The following is a 16553-nucleotide window of genomic DNA, read 5'->3' as shown; positions in this document are numbered from 1 at the left end:
CCTTAATAGTAGTTCTGGTAGTTCCAGGTCGCAGACATCTGCCAACTCATAAGTAACTTGAATTTGAGAATAACCACTGCTTCTGAAGATTTTTTTTTTTAACTTATATCCAGACCATAAATTACCTAGATATTAGGATATTTTAGAATTTAGTTTTAGTTGTTCTGTTTTCCCAACAATAATTTGTGATGATGCTAAATTTATTGGACCTGAGGAGATGCTCTAGGGATGTAAAAATTTTATACCTTGTGCTGTAACCAAGGAGGATAAAATCCAATAAATCACTGTAAGAAGAAAACACTTGAGCAGCTATGTTTGAACACCTGTGCATTGTTTTGAATATTAAAAGACGTTCATTATTTTAATAGTTTTACGATAAACAACAAAGACAGCTTCTTCAGCAATTCCACAAGAAGTAGAATTGTGCATCACATGCTACAGAGAACTAAATATGAAGATGGAAAATCCAAAATGGGTGAGAATGCTGTAGTTTTTTCCTAAGCTCAAGCTATTAAAAAATTTGTATCTTTACTTGCCTGACAAAGTATCATTTGAGTAAACTCAATTAATTTTGCCATTCCTTGAAATCCGTTTATTCACTCACATCAATTTTCTTAAACAATTCAGAGAAAATTGGCAATATTTTTCACCTAATTACTCATTTTTTAAAATAAACTGGAGCGATTATGATAGCTTTATGTCATCAAGAGTTACAATAAAGACACCGTATACCTCAGAAAACTGTCAAGTGTTTTCTAGGACTGGTCGTAGTAGTGCTACTACTACCCAGCAGTTTCAGTCCAGCAGAATTAGTGTGAGCTTCACTTAACTTATTTAAGGTCTCTATGCAGCTCAGGGACAGTTGACCTGAAGACTAAATTCACTTCATATCAATTCTGGTGTAATAATATTATTTTTTAGGAAGTCTAACTATTCATCTTCATTTGCAGTGGGCAGGGGATGTATCTGTGATTTCCTATTTTCTTTGCAGGAATTAAATTAAGAATGAAATAAGATCATAGAAATTACAGAAAGTTGCTGCTTGAGTTTCTGAAGAAAAGCAGCAGTAAGAAAACCATAGAAAATGAGAGATCAAATAAAATGCCTTTCAAGTTGATGGTGGCAAATTTCATTATGAGATTAGTTTAGCATAATTTGTATATTTGAATGAACAAATCTGAAATCCGTTGTAAGTACTTATTTCTCAGGGAAACTGTTGGCTATGAGTGTGGTCTTGCAGGCTACTGAATCTTTTTATTATAATTACTAACGGTTATTTATCATTTATTTTTTATAACATGCTTTGATAGTACAACAAATCTGTTTGTAGGAAGACTCTAGGAACTACTCCAAAATGCTGTAGCCAGTGTGGTGCCGAGCACTTCTCTGATACAAACATCTTCAGCTGGCTTTATATTTAAAAATAACACCAGGTTAGCTCTCAACCCTGCAGGGGTTTTGCTGCCAGAAGGATTGTCCACACCACTTTCTGCCCATGTCAGATCATCTGGTCACCCATAAAATCTGTATCATATGCTCTGTTGAATGCAACATGAGTGTAACGATCTTCTCACACTTGGTCTGGCATGAGCACCCGACCCTGAGAGAAAAGTTGCAGACATTGGGCCTCAGAAAGTTTGACAGAGCCAGAAACCTCAAGGGATCAGCAAGACCTGCACAAACAGCTGGTGGGATTATTGATTATTGTCATGTTTAGCAGCATCCTGAGCATCTAATATTAAGCTACATTCTCAATATGTAACTTGAAAATTTGCACTGCTTGAAATTGACTGTGTATAAAAATTGCTGTCAGAATTAATGCTTTTTTTTCTTTTTAGGTATTAATAGATTACTAAATAATGGAACATATGAAGCAGCATTTCCACCACATGAGGTAACCTGGTTAATTCTGTATTTGTATTTATATTTAGATTAAAGCTTGCACTAATGTTTTGAAATCCTACTTTATTTTTAATTTTGTCCTGCAAACTTTTAATTTCACTACGTAATCTGTTGAGACTCTTTTTTATTTATAGCTCTTACTTTGATATTGACTTTTAAAATTTTTCTTACATAATGTGTTATAATAACTTCCTGGGGCATTTTCTTGCTGAACTAGAATATTATAAATCTTTTTTTTATTTTTATGAACTGGATGTTGCCTGTGAAGTTCTTAATGAGATTGTCAGTTGTTCCAAATTCATTGCGTTAAATTATTTTTGCCTGCCACCTATGAAATGTTCTGGTTTTCTAATAGCATGTGTACTCAATCACAGTTAGGGAGACTGGTTAATTATTTCCCATTTAGCCTTTTCTGACTAGTTCCGGATAACTTCTGCTTGATGTTATCTTCTTCAGTAGGTCAAAGTTTACTGAAGACTGTAAACCCAAGAAGTAAATGAAAAACTTCTGTTTGACTTCAGAGGGTTTTCAGACAGTCTTTGTGTATTGAAAAGAAAGAAGCAAGCCACACATCTTAAAGTCATTTTAAATGCCATCAGTAGCATGGTAATTGCAGCTGTGAACTCTGTGGTTGCTCAGGCTGAATATTGTGACTTGGTCTCGTGTTTCAAAGGACTGACCTGTGCTTTACAAATTGCTGAGAGTAATTTTTTTATATGTTATTAATAATTAAATACTGGGAATATAGAGAAGGAGTATTTTAGATAAATAATTGAACATCATTTTTAACGCTTCAGCTGCACATTACTGACTTCAGGGAAAAGCTGGCCATACTACCAGAAAAAGCTGTGAAGCTTTCTCTGGCTGTCAAAACCAAGCTGTCATATCCATTTTATGTATATATTCCTTTGTTATGGCATAGAATCATAGAATCATTCAGGTTGGAAAAGACCCTTGGGATCATCGAGTCCAACCGTCTACCCTACTCTACAAAGTTTTTCCCTACACCATATCCCCCAACACCACATCTAAACGACTCTTGAACTCATCCAAGGATGGTGACTCAACCACCTCCCTGGGCAGCCCGTTCCAGTGTCTGACCACTCTTTCTGTGAAGAATTTCTTCCTAATGTCCAGTCTAAACCTACCCTGTTGCAACTTGAAGCCATTCCCTCTTGTTCTATTGCTATTTGCTTGTGAGTGGCATAAGCCACTATTTCTGGTAAGGTTAATGAAGTCATATTTTTAAGCCACTCTTACCATAATTGCGGCTTGACTGGTGCTAAGGGCTGGTGATTGAACACTCTCCTTTTTTTTTTTTTTTTTTTTTTTTTAATTGTTTTATTTTTCCTTGATTGCATGAGCAAATGAGAGTGAAAATTCAGTCCCAGTGGGAATGCTTGGACTCTGTTATGGATAAACAGTGCATAAAGAAGCAGGGGAAAAAATAATAAAAAAGATTTAAAAATATGCAATACTGGGTAATGCTTTATGCATTGCAGTAATTCACCCAGCTGACTGTGAGGATAAGTTGATGTTCTGTTCCGAGGTGTTCCTAGACGTAGGCAAAGGTCACACTGTGTTGACATTTTTTGTATGCTTCTTTGATGACTGTAATGAGAAATCAGTAGAATTGGACTCTTTGCTATGTTTAGCTTTGTTTTTTAACTCATTCTTAAACCAGAGGGTCAGCAGATTGCAACACGTAAATAGTGTTCTATCAATTGTGTGGAATGCTCAAGATTTCAAATAAATGGTAAAAATCTAAATGGCTAAATTACATGGATCTACTGGGATCAAGAATCTGTCTGATCGCTAACTTTGAAGTACTGCTCTGGGGAGCTCTGTGCTCTTCCCAAGAAATTATTTGGGTCACTTGGAGTTATTTGATGAAAGATTTTCTTCACCATAACGGAGTAGCGGGGATTTTGGCAGGAAAAAGTTCAACTGAAGGAGATCTCTCCAATTCTGAAGCTGGAGAAAAAGATAACACAAACATATCTCAAAAAAATTTGAAGCATTGAAATACATGGAAGCATACAAATAAGCATATATAAGTGAAACACTGTACTTTAAGCCATATGAGAGTTGAGTATAGTCTTGTACCAGTATGGTTCTACAATTAATTCTTAGAGAAAGTGGCGATTTCATAAGCATATGTAACCATATCTCTTCTGTCAGGATTATGTGTTAGCTCCAGATGACACGTCCTAGAGATGTACGTAATATGAGACCTATTTATTAACAATAGTGAACTCCTCATTTAAAACTATAATCAAATACCTAAGAAATGTGTCTCTTTTCCATAGTGCCTAGTAGTATATTTTTTTTTCTTTGCATTTTTTTAGGGAAGCCACAAAAGCAGACATCCCATCAAAACACATGGAGCTCAGAATCACAGACACCTCTTATATGAGCGTTGGGCACGGTGGGGAATGTGGTACAAATACCAACCTCTCGATTTAATCAGGTATTAGTACTTTGAAGAGTAGCTTGTTTCTGTGATACAAATTACCTGGTAACATTAACCATACTGTTAAATTCCTTATCCTTATGCTTTGCTGTAAAACTTAGCTGTTCAGTATTCTCAGATAAGATCGGAATTCTCTAAGTTGCTTCTTTTGGATGTTCTTTTTTGCAGCGCAATTAATTTCAAATACTTTCCTCATCTTTGATGTTGAATGCCAATAATTCGTTTTGCCTTGCTGTCAGTTTTTATTCCTGATCTGACAGTCATAACTGATCATTGTGCCCAGTTTGTTCTACTGAAGGCTGTGGAGCTAAGCATGCGCCACGGAACAATTCTGTTTTGATCAAATAGTATCATGCATGATTGTCTTTCTGATCTCTGCTACTTCATCTCTTCTAGCAACATATAGCCAATTTTTTAAGAATTAAATCTCAGTCTTCAACTTGTGTTTTCAATCCGTTGTTTTGTCTAATAATAGTTAGATAATCATGTAATAAGACATATTTCAATCATAAAGGTTTTTTATAATAGAATACTTAGCTCATACCAACTTACTTTATCCCTTTCCAGAATTTTTTTGGGGCTGTGTTTGTATATATAAGTGCGTACAAATAAAATGTGCTACATTTAATAATGTTGAAACTAGTACATCTACTTAGTCATTTCAAGGACATGAAAATTACAGGGTACTTCAGTTATATCTTCATAAAATATATGTTCTGGTAAGTCTGCAATTAGTGCCACTAGAATGTTATGCTAGCCTGAAATGAAACTTTCTGGTAAACTGAAAAGAATTTTACCATAAACTTGTAATGGTAGTTTTTCATTAGTATTATTCTACTACTGTGAAGATAGATAGAGGTCATCGTAAGTTTTAACATTAAACAATGTATGTGTTTCCTTTCCATGTAGGCGATATTTTGGTGAAAAAATTGGCCTGTATTTTGCCTGGTTGGGATGGTATACTGGAATGCTTATTCCTGCTGCCCTGGTTGGACTCTTTGTTTTCCTCTATGGATTATTTACGATGGATTCCAGCCAAGTAAGGTAAAATCCCATTTAAAAACATAATAGCCTGTTGAAAATTAAGAACAGTCTGGTACAACTGAGATAATTATTATACTTATAAATGCTTTATAGATATGGTAAGCATTTGAAAATAACCAAGTAAAACACTGGGTTCTTCAGTCAAGTATATCCACTTTGTGTATCTGTTGAATGAAGCTGGATGCGTACCATTCACAGTGAGTGCTCTTACAACTGCATCTGCAGTGATTCCCATTCTGTATCTAAGGAAAAACAGCAAATACCAATTCTAATGTCATGGGTACTGCAATGTATGTCATTCTAGTCAAGGCTAACAGGTGAAAAAACAGTCAGATGTACTCCCTCTTTATCTCCATCTTGCCTATAAATTCCAGAGTGTAGTACAGTTGCTAAACTTCAACTTACTTTTGTGTATGCCTGTAGTTTTTCTTAGTGTTAATAGTGGTAAATGTTGAGTCTAACAAAATTCTTAACTATGTCAGTGTGAAATGCAGCTAGGAGACCCAGCTTCAGGGAGATTGCAGCCACATGAAATGAACCTAGTTTTCAAGTTTCCCACTGTTGTGATTTTGCTCAGGGAGGGATTTATGTCAATTTAGAAATAGTGATGAGGGTGCTCGACTTAAGTGCTGACTGTATTTTTAGGAAGCATTTCACAGGACGCACCCTTATTACAAAGTTTTCCATTAGATGTCATCAGACACAACAGTATCAGTGCTCTTACAATTGCAACTATTCCTTCAAGCAGTTTGAATGCTTAGGCTGTAGTTATACTTGGAGCCTCATTTCATAGGAATTGTTGTTTCTTGGGCATTGAGCAGGACTATTTCACATTTTCTTTCTGGAATTGTCTTTATTCTGTTTCACAGTGAGTTATTGTGTTCTGCAGTGCTGTAATTAAGGCTTTTTTAGGCTTGCTTTCGTACAGCAAACTCCTCAGAGACTTTACAACTTCAAACTGCATTAAATGGAATAAATGTATCAGCTAGGAAACAATGCTATCTTTAAGATATTATTCTCCTTATTAGGATTGTTTTGCATGATAAACATCTGTAAAATGAAATGGATGTAACGCAGAGGATCAGCCTGTTCCTGGAGCACAGGACTCTTGAACTGGAAATCTTATATTCTTCACATGTACAATGGCATGGTTTCAACAAGGGGGGAACAAAGGGTCATAATCTACTATTATCAGCATATAACTTAATATTTTAGGCACTCTTTGTGGAAGAGAAAGATTTGGCATTGACAATCTCCAAGAGAAAGAACAGAATTTCTAAGAATTTATTTTTTTCAATCTGTAAACTATTATGTGCTTGTATATGTCATACACTCCTACCGAGAAGACCTGGAGATGCAACTCCTGCTTAGTTCTTTTAACAGAGACACAGTTACCTTGCTTGCAGAAGTTTGCAGGGTGGAAATTGCAGGGACGCAGAAGTAGGCTGGCTTTCATGTTTTCCTGTCCCAAGTTTTTCCCCTTCACTGCTGTTGAGTAGCTTCAGACAGAACATGCAGATTTTATGTTGCTCCCAGTGGGGGCTGGTTGCGTTGGGTCCCATCCTGAGGTGCCTCAGTGTCAGGCTGTGCTACAGAGAGCGCCAGGGTGTCCATCAGGGGCTCCAGACTCTGTTCCAGAAGCAAGAGCCTGAAAGTTAGGTGATCCACTGTATAACACCTAGAAGCCTAAAAGGGAAGGGAAGTACTTATGTATTTATTATAGCTAATATTAGCCAGTGCTCGTTTCAAAATACTGACAGAGGGGGTTAATGCAGAAGTCCTAGCCCAGCATCTGTAATCTGGATATGTTAATTCAGAGCAGGAGATCCTCTCTGCCTTTGGTGGTGTGAATCTGTGCAGTCCCTCTGCTTAGTCATGACACGATATTTCATATCGGTGCCTTGCTGTGGCCAAGTTAGTAAGACCTGCTCTGAGACGTGGATTCAAGAACAGAGCTTATCTAACTCAAGCTGATTGCGACTGGCCTGATAAAATGTACGCAGATGTTTTCTGCATCACCTTGTGTACTTAACTAATTCTAAGGGCCAGTGATAACAGATGCTGTTCCTTGCCATATTTGCTTGCTTTAGCCTGGAAGGGGCTAGTGAGGGTTAGACAGAAACCTCCTATCTGGAGCAGACCGGAGTTATTCATTAGCAGGCAGACAGGCTGCACCTTCTAAACGTTCTTATTCTTGCCATGTTCTGGGACTGTGAGATTATTTATCTAGTGTTTCTGCAGTCATTTAAAGAAAACTGCTAGATAAACATCCATAAGAGTTTTTAAATATATCATTTGCTTTTGAGCACTGCAGCTACCGCAGTATGCAAATGCAGTGTTCAGCAGCCGTCAGGAAGAAACAGTCAGATACGTTATTCTGACAAAATCTAGACACAGAAAACCCAGTGGGAATTAGGAGTTTAAAACTAGTGCCAGGCCATTATGGCAATGTCATAATGGCCACATTGCCCCAGATACAATATTATTCAGTATAATACTACGTAATTTGAAACAGGTTTCATCCTATTAATGCCTGTTGTTAGGAATCAGTGGATGTTAAGAAATTCTGATTTACAATATGATAAATTCTGTCAGAAAAAAACCTATTTTTCATCTGCCTTGTGTACCTCAAAATTTGGACTTATCAACTGATCAAATTATTTTTGCAGAAGCATACTTTCCTCAGTGATATCCCATCACCTCCCGGGCGCAGGGAGCTGCCGTGAGCCCCCCTCTAGTGGATGCAGGCAGAAAACGATCGTTTTCTTCTTTTTCCACTGAGGTCCGGCGCAGTTTAAGCGGAGAAAGAATGAGGAAATACACAAGCATACATTGCCATAGAGCCAAACGTTGCTTGGGATGCCAGCCATAGGTTTTGTGCAGCAATAATTTGAGGGTTATGCAGAATGATGTTGCACCTAAAAGCCAGTTGATACTGTTTATGACTTGTACAAGTGCCTGCCTCTGCTCCATGCTTGGGGTCTGTCGTGATACCAGGTGGCTCTTTTTATTTACATATAAAACCATTGTATAAATATATCTATCACTCTGTCCGCCTATGCCAGGCATGGGGCTGTCAGTCCCTGCCCCCTGTGTAAAGGAAAGATGCTCTGTGTAGTTCAAAGTTGGAAATGGTGCGTTGCTCCCTTTTGGTGGTACCCTTCCTTCTTTCCCAGGGCGAGTGCCCCTCTCACACTGCCTTTTGCCCCTTGTCATGGTCTCTCTCTCCTTTCCTCAGTTAAATATAGTTTTTAAATATATCAGTTTTAGGGAAACAATATACTTTCAGCCCTGATTGAATCATTCAATGATTCAAATGTATTGTACAGGGAGGAGGAAGGTGAAATAAGAATGGAAGACAGAAATGGTGCATGCACACTGTCATTTCAGAGACTAGACATTATATGAGCAAATCTGCATATATGTCTCATGTTTAGAAACAGAAGTTTCTTCATTCTACACGGTCAGGGACATTTTTCTTTTCTATCACAAAATAGTGTTACTGAAAGCATGTTGGAAAGGAGGACGCTCTTTTTCTTGCATGGTTTTGGAATAAAGCTTGGTAATGGTGTGGTTGCCAGGAGCCGGCACTGAGGTCCCCCAGGGTACTGAGATTATAATGTTGGCAGCTTCTTGCAGGATTCCGTTTTGAGATGAAGGTAACCACGAGAAAAATCCAGAAAATCTCTGTTGAAGAAACTCCACAGTAGCTGCCACAAATATAACTCCACAAATATAATCCAGAATATTTGGATTATATTCATAGGGCTCAGACATGCAGAAACAAAAATGTTTAGCATCAATTTGTATTTCTTGTTTCACATACTTTTAAATATATTTTGATCCATTTGCCCTCCCTGGAACTGGGGGAAAAGTGAAGTGGTGGTCAAATGGAAGGGCTTAAATAGTCATATAGCAGTCCCTTCATTTGGGTTCTCTTCTTTCAACAAATTATGTGCTATATCTATCATTTATCTTGATTCTCACATTAGATGTCAGTCTATCACATGTTGATTAGTCTGTATAAAAATAAATCTAATATTTTTAAAGAGTTTGGTCTTGATGGGTTTATGCGTGTAATTAATTAGCACTGTTGTAAGTTGTCCCTTTGTTGTCAGTCAAACAGAAAGGCTGGGCATGAACACAGCATAACCTGAGGTGTCTCAGCATCTTGTGCTGTAGTCAGATTTCAGATATATAAGTGAGGACAATACAAAGAAGCTTATTTTGCTCTGTTATACTGAAGATTTGAGTTGCAGTAACAGTTAACATAGCACCTGTCACAAACACTTGTGTAACAAATGTTATTGCCTTTGCAGAGTAGTGCTAAAGCATGTGACCTGTCACTGTCAGTATAATTTTGTGAAACTTCATATGTTATTAAAAACAAACCAAGATTTTAACTCAAGATTATAAAATACAGAAAATCTATCATTTATAATGTTGAACTTAAATTCACAGTACAGTACAGTTTGGCCTTATATTTGACAGCAGTTTGCATTATTGTCAAACCATTGTAACATATTGCTGGAAGATGATTTCCTGTGCTTAATCATTTGAATGAAAATGCAAGTAAGAAAGTTCTCTGGTGTGACACACTGTAAGATTCTGTTACTCTGCAACTCTGAAATGACTGGCTGTGCTCATCCTGGCTTAAGGGTTACTTAGGACAATTTCTTTGTCAGGTCCACATTAAGGTTTAGGGTTTCAGTGAATTAGTGATTCTGATGTGTGTGAAATATGACCAAAGATTACAAAAGTCACATCTGGGCATCCAGAGTCTTATTTCTATTTACTGTTATGGCAGATAGGATTTAATAGATGCAGTCATTTGGAAATAAGCATAATCTTCCACACAGTAGTAGAACTGTAAATTCAGCTTTTATGAGGAGGAGAGTGAAAGCACAATGTTTATTAAAACAAATCAGTAGAGATTTCCTGGCATTTGTTTATACTGCTACTTTCCTAGTGTGTCATAGGATCATCTCAGGCATGTCAACATTGCTAAAGGATAGGGAAATGTGATTGCTGAGGTTGTTTGGGAAGCTTACTCAATGCAGTTAAAATATGCCTTAAAATTCATTTTTGCACTTCTGTTAATTTTGTTTTGCCTTTGTCAAGACACTTAATTAGGTACTACATTTTGAATGTGAATGGTCCCAGTGACAGCAATGACTTCATCTTCCCGAATCTTAGGATCTTTATGCAGTAGAATTTGTTTGAAGATATTTTTCCCCAAAGTTAAGATATTAAAGTGTTGGGTTTTTTTATTAGCCCTATACGTAAGTTCTTCTGTAGGAAATAAAAATGCAAAGGCTTGAAATACTACTTCTAGAAATCCCTGTGAATGGATTTTTACATGTGACTGATCTCAGTGTGCATGCAATCATCTTGTAGAACAGACCTTCAGCTGACGTAAACAGCCTAAGTTGATTGAAATCAGTGTAGTTATACCAGTGATGTTCATTCTCTTTGGTATCTTCTACATCGCTTAGAAAAAATACGCAGTAAAGGAGTTGGAAGGTAGTGAACAATGTTTTGTTCTTCTGTTTGTGGTATTTGGGAGAGAATGGGATATTCACAAGTGTGAGAAGTGCAGCACGATGTCCCAAAATACTGCATGCTGCTCTAGGCCCCATAATTTTCAGGCTACTGATTTGGGATTAGGTTTTTCAAGCCAAACGCTCACTTTTAATTTATTTTATTGAGCCAGTTTTGTCGTGTAGACGTGCCATTAACAGCAAACAGCATAACTTCAGAAAATCTGAAGAATGTTAAAAGCCTTTGTATAACCTTTATTTTCCTGTCTCATACTAAAGCAAAGAGATCTGCGAGGCAAATGAAACCATCATGTGCCCTATGTGTGAACGCAATTGCACACTACAAAAACTCAATGAAAGCTGCATATATGCTAAGGTAATTATTGTCTTATTGCTATCAAGATATCTTTTGTTTAAAGATCCACTTTCATTGTGTAATGGCTGCCCTTGTTTCAGCAAAGATTCCTGCAAAACAAGTTGTTTCTCAACAGAGGTTTTTTCAGCCTTTGTAATTCATGTTTCTAATAAGGGCATGCTCTGAAGTGATGATTTTTCTGAAACTTTTTTTACTTTCTGTAAGCATTTCCTTCATAAATCCTTACTATTTTCATCAATTTATAAACTCTCTGTGTTTAACAAAACTTTTCTTAGAAGGTTTTTCCTACTTCCCCTATAATTAACTACTTAGCCTATTTCCCTTGCTGTGTAATTGAATTTCTGCTCCTCCTAAAGGAATTCTCCAGCATAATATGCCTGTAATGTGCTTTGCTCTGTCTGCAAAGATTTTACAAAACTAAATATTTTGCTACAAGAAGCTATCATTCAAACTTAAATAATCACAAGTACTTCTGTGTACGTGCAGTGTTTTCAAGTGAGCAATATATTTTGATGTGTGGTATGTTCATAACGCTGGAAAAGCAGACTTGGTATTTTTCTTGGAATTCTTTAGCCCATAAGATAAATCTTGCTCTGAAGCCTGTATTTATAAAATGTGATTGTCTCTGGGCCATGGCATTACAACAACACTGCAGCAATGTGAAAGAGAAAATCAATTTTTGTGTTAGATTTTGAAATTTGGTATAGGCAGGACCAATGTTGAGTAAAACATTTAGCATTGTGGCATCCCCTTAACTTTAGGTCCTGTTATTTTAACATCCGCAGTTAATAAGAAGCAGGTTTTGTCTTATTTATATTTACACTAACATCCTGTGCTTATATCATGCAAATTTCACATTTTAATGATTGTGAAAAATTAATTGTAGCAGAAAAAATGTGCAAGCCCATCCATCCATACTTCCATGTATTTTCAAATCAGTCACCTTGAAACAAACTCAGATGACAACCAGGGATGACAAGCAGAAACCACTCATATTCCATCTTCACAGGCACCCTTTTCTGATGTTTGCAAATATTGTGGAAATTTGTGTAAGCTCCTGACTTATCCTGCCAAGGCTTTTGCTCTGAAAAAATGATCAACTTTAGCTGTCTTCTGTGTTCCAATCTAAAAGTTGTTTCCTTTCAGGAATTTTCTGTTCTGGGTCTCCCCCAGGTGAGGGAGAGTGAGCCTTTTCTTTGGGAAGAAGTAGGATTACCATTTGGGCACCCAAATTGCAAAAAAAAAAAAAAAAAAAAAAAAGGCCCAATGAGGCTTTTTATAACTCTGAGGTTAAAACTTTAATGTCTTCACTCACTGTATCGTCTTTAAAGAAAAGTTCACTGCAGGTTGTCTCCTTACCTTCTTGGCTAGGAAGCGTCTGGTTCCCAGCAGGGGCTGTGATCCTGCTGGGTGCCACTCTGTTGCTCAGGTTGAGCAGCATGTACCCAAACACATCTCAGCACTGCCACTGTGTCTGCATCCAAATTAGTGAATGAAAACAATCTATAATGTTAAAAAACTACAATCCGATTTCAAATCAAATGTTTCTTTGTACTTTTTGAAGCACTGTAGTAATATAAGTAAGTGGAACTAACATATTTAAAATAAGACATCAGATCTGCTCTCTGGGGAAAAGAAAATGGCATTTCCTGCTTGTTTTCTTGTTCCTGAGATGGAACTTGTCAGCCTTTCCCTCTGCTTTTGTTGTTGTGGGAACATAACTTACTTTTCTGTCTTCCTTGCACGCAACCAAGGGAAGGGAAGCTATCACACACAACCGAAGAGCTGATATGCGAGGGGAATCTATTCCTGATTCATTCTGGGCACTGGTTATTCTGGAACAAGCATTTTAATCCTTATCCATTCAAATAGCTCATTGTATACAAGTGCATAAGCAATGACTACGGAAAAGTGAGTTCCTTTAAGTGAAGTTTATCTCCCCAAACCTGCTTCCGTCATGGGACCTGCCACATTTATATAAGGCCTTGTGCTCATGTTCCACGTTATTGAAACCGCTGTCAGGGTTTCTTTCATTAAGTATCTGCCAGATTTCCTTTTAGAGGAGCACTTCAGATAGAACAAACTAATACCAGAAAAATCGTATACTTCAAATGTTATTTCTGCCAAGTTTTTTGTAAAGCTGGGGACAAAATACAAAAGATGCCTTTTTCCTTCTCGTTACTGCCCATTTCTTTCATCCCCTCCCTCTTTATTCCATTTCCATTTAAAAATACCACATGGAGGTGAAGTTTATAATTTAAGGGAAAGGCATGCAATATCCAAGTTGTCTTCTGAATTGCCAAATGCCCAAGCTGTCATTCTTATCCGCGTTACATGGACTCTTTGATCCGTGGGTGATTAGTGTGGTGCAGTTGGGTTCTCTGGGCTGGTCCTGTGCCCAGCACAGGTTGTCCTCAGGCCCCAGGGCTGGGTGTTGGTTCAGGGTGGATTTGAAGTGCCTGAAGTCTTGTATGATGATGACAGCATCAGACAGGTATGCTGATGGACTAGCAGAGAGTCCTACAGTATTTCACTTCTGCTTACAGGCCTCTGGCCAACACGGAGTCTCAGGCTATGCATTTAGCCTTTAAGACAGTCAAATCTTAATTCTGAGTGTGGTGCTGCATGACTACAGCCCAGACACTTTTTATAAAGACAAAACCAGATTAGGAGCCAGATGTGCATTTTCTCCTTTTAGTAACACTAATTTGGTTGGGTTGGGGTTTTTTTTGTTTAGTTCATTTTGTATTTCCTTGGAAAGGTGCACTGTTTACTGAGCAGAATATCCAAAATCACATCCTCACACACATCTACATTCAAAACTGAAAATGTTCATTGGGTTTATTGCACTGCTTTTGTTCACCTCTCATGTTTTCGGTCTCATACCCGTTATGCTTGTATTTTCCTTTATGGAAGCAAAAGAAAAACAAAGCAAAAGACATATTTCTATGTACAATTGATTCCACTGTATGATTCTTGCAGGGAATGTATTGGATTTATGGATATCCATTGCCAAATAGTCAATTCCCATTTCAGAACCTTAAAAAAAGAAAATAAAATCAGAACAGACATACAGATAAAATATATGTTTTTAATTTAAATTCTCACAATGTTATAATAGTTTTACTCGGTAAGAAATAAAATAGAGGCAAGCAATACTGTTTCTATTAACTTTTTCTGCTTTCCTGAGTTAATTTTCTTAATTTGCAAGGCAGAAGCAATAATGCCAGCCTTCTCTGGAAGAATTAAAATCTGTCAGCAGGATGAGCTCTTGCAGCAGGCAGCTCTCACAGGATCAGGTTAGGTCACCTGCCCCAGGCGGGCTGTCAGCCCTAGTGTCCCGGCACACCTCCTGTACAGAACATTCCTGCTGGTCAGAGTAACTTAGACGTAAGCGAAGGTCAGAGTACAGCAAAACTGACTCTGGTTACCTGCGCCCTTCCTTTTGCATAAGGATGGGTTTATTTTCATGCTAAAAGCTTTAAAAATGGTCCTTAGGTCATCAAGAGAGTCAACACCAATGAAAATAAAGCCTTTCCAAGAATATTCTATTTAAAAACATTCTATTCTTATTTCCTCTCTCTTCAGATTCTTTTTCTAACATACACCTGTTGATGATAAGTTAGTTTGCTCTATTATCTCATAAAGATTTGTGCCTTTTTTTTTCCAAATAGGAATATGAAGTCTGTGCTATGCTTACTGATGCTCAAAAACATCATAAACTACCTTTCACTAGAAGAAATGTAGTCCCGTTATCCCTGGATAAATTACAATGCTGTAAATTGGCAACTTTAAATCTGTTCAAAGTACATGGATCTTAATTTCAGCTTCCTAAATACTGTTTCATACTGTGGCTCAAATAGAAGTAGTTCTGGATTTTTGTAATATAAATTGTCATGTTTTCATAAGTAAGAAATCAAATTTACCCACTCAGATGCTTAGAGTGATCGATAGGTGTGCAAAAACTAATTACTACTAATTTTTTGTCAGTAAGCCTTGGACTTTACAGCAGAATATCTATTATGCCCAAAAAATCTTATAACAAACAGTAAGATAAGGGATAAATCCAACAAAAAGGAGAGTATTTGTGAGCTGAAATTAAGTGCACAGTTTAGAACTATGATTTTTTGGGGGAGTATTTAGAATTTATTTAATGTTTGTGGGAGTTTATTAGCACTAGCCTTTCAAGAAGGATAATATGTCAACAACTGTAGAGGCTGAGATGTCTGGATAAAAAGGAGTACATACTATTCTTACACACTGAGAAATTGCAAGATAGCTTGGGAGAAGAAAATGGGATCAAAAGAGAGTAACTAAGTAATAAACAGAGAATGAAAAGTGAAAAGGCAGAAGTTATTTAAGCTTATAAAAACCTTAAAATATGAAATGTTGAGGTGAAATTTGACCTAGCATATGAGTAGAACTCTGGAAGAATTTTTAGCCTGTCTGGGCACAGACAGAGCAGTTCTTAGAGTCTGTGAAACAAATAGACTGGAAATGCGTGAAGTGACAGTCTGGAAAACCAGAGTTCAAGTTATACTGAAAGGCAGAGTGGGACAAACATTGGTAGAAGAAACATGCAAGTAGGACTTCTTATTAGAATGCTTAACTTTTAGTTTCTGACACCCATTATATACTCTGTGAGTCTTTGGGGCAAAAGATAAGGTGGCAGTATTATTTGTTCCTGATGTATTTATTTTCTATTCAGGTTACACATTTGTTTGATAATGGAGGGACTGTCTTCTTTGCTATTTTCATGGCAATTTGGGGTAAGTACATTTTTATTTGGTTTGTACTTTTAGTTCACCTGACCCTTTTATATGATTACTGGGTGAAGGGAGATTATAGCTCTTGATAGAATTTAAAGAAGGATTACGATTTTGTCACACAAACTTATTTTCCCTGCTTTCATCAATTTCTGTGCTAGTAGTGGGTGAAGATAATACCTTTATCATTAATGTAATGACTGTCTTTAGTGTCGCAAATGTCTTTAAGCCTGAATTTTATATCATGCAGACGGAAGTCTTTTTAGAGGCAAACATGTAGGTGAATTTATTGATCTGGAGTCAATATAAAAATCATGTCTTGTAGAGAATTCTTACAGAATAAATCAAAATGTTTTTGTGGGATCTAATTAGGGGGAAGTATAGGAGAGATTTGATGTTAAGTGCTTACAGAGATTCAACAGTTTATATTCAAATTCTCCATCTGAATACCT

At 37.0% G+C, this 16553-nt stretch overlaps 1 protein-coding gene across 2 annotated transcripts in view; it reads left to right on the top strand.

Moving 5' to 3' along the window:
* Positions 1-16553, top strand: part of ANO3 (anoctamin 3) — a 199581-nt gene that overhangs the window by 152538 nt on the left and 30490 nt on the right. For both annotated transcript variants that reach the window (XM_074148861.1, XM_074148862.1), the window contains exons 9-14: positions 369-475; positions 1839-1894; positions 4251-4372; positions 5285-5419; positions 11239-11335; positions 16044-16104. In XM_074148861.1, coding sequence (XP_074004962.1) covers positions 369-475; positions 1839-1894; positions 4251-4372; positions 5285-5419; positions 11239-11335; positions 16044-16104 — 578 coding nt within the window. The remainder of the gene's footprint in view (positions 1-368; positions 476-1838; positions 1895-4250; positions 4373-5284; positions 5420-11238; positions 11336-16043; positions 16105-16553) is intronic.

The sequence above is a fragment of the Numenius arquata genome, chromosome 6, assembly GCF_964106895.1.
Source record: "Numenius arquata chromosome 6, bNumArq3.hap1.1, whole genome shotgun sequence".
Classification (NCBI taxonomy): domain Eukaryota; kingdom Metazoa; phylum Chordata; class Aves; order Charadriiformes; family Scolopacidae; genus Numenius; species Numenius arquata.
The sequence above is the reverse complement of the archived record's forward strand: the minus strand, read 5'-3'. Positions and strand labels throughout refer to the sequence as shown.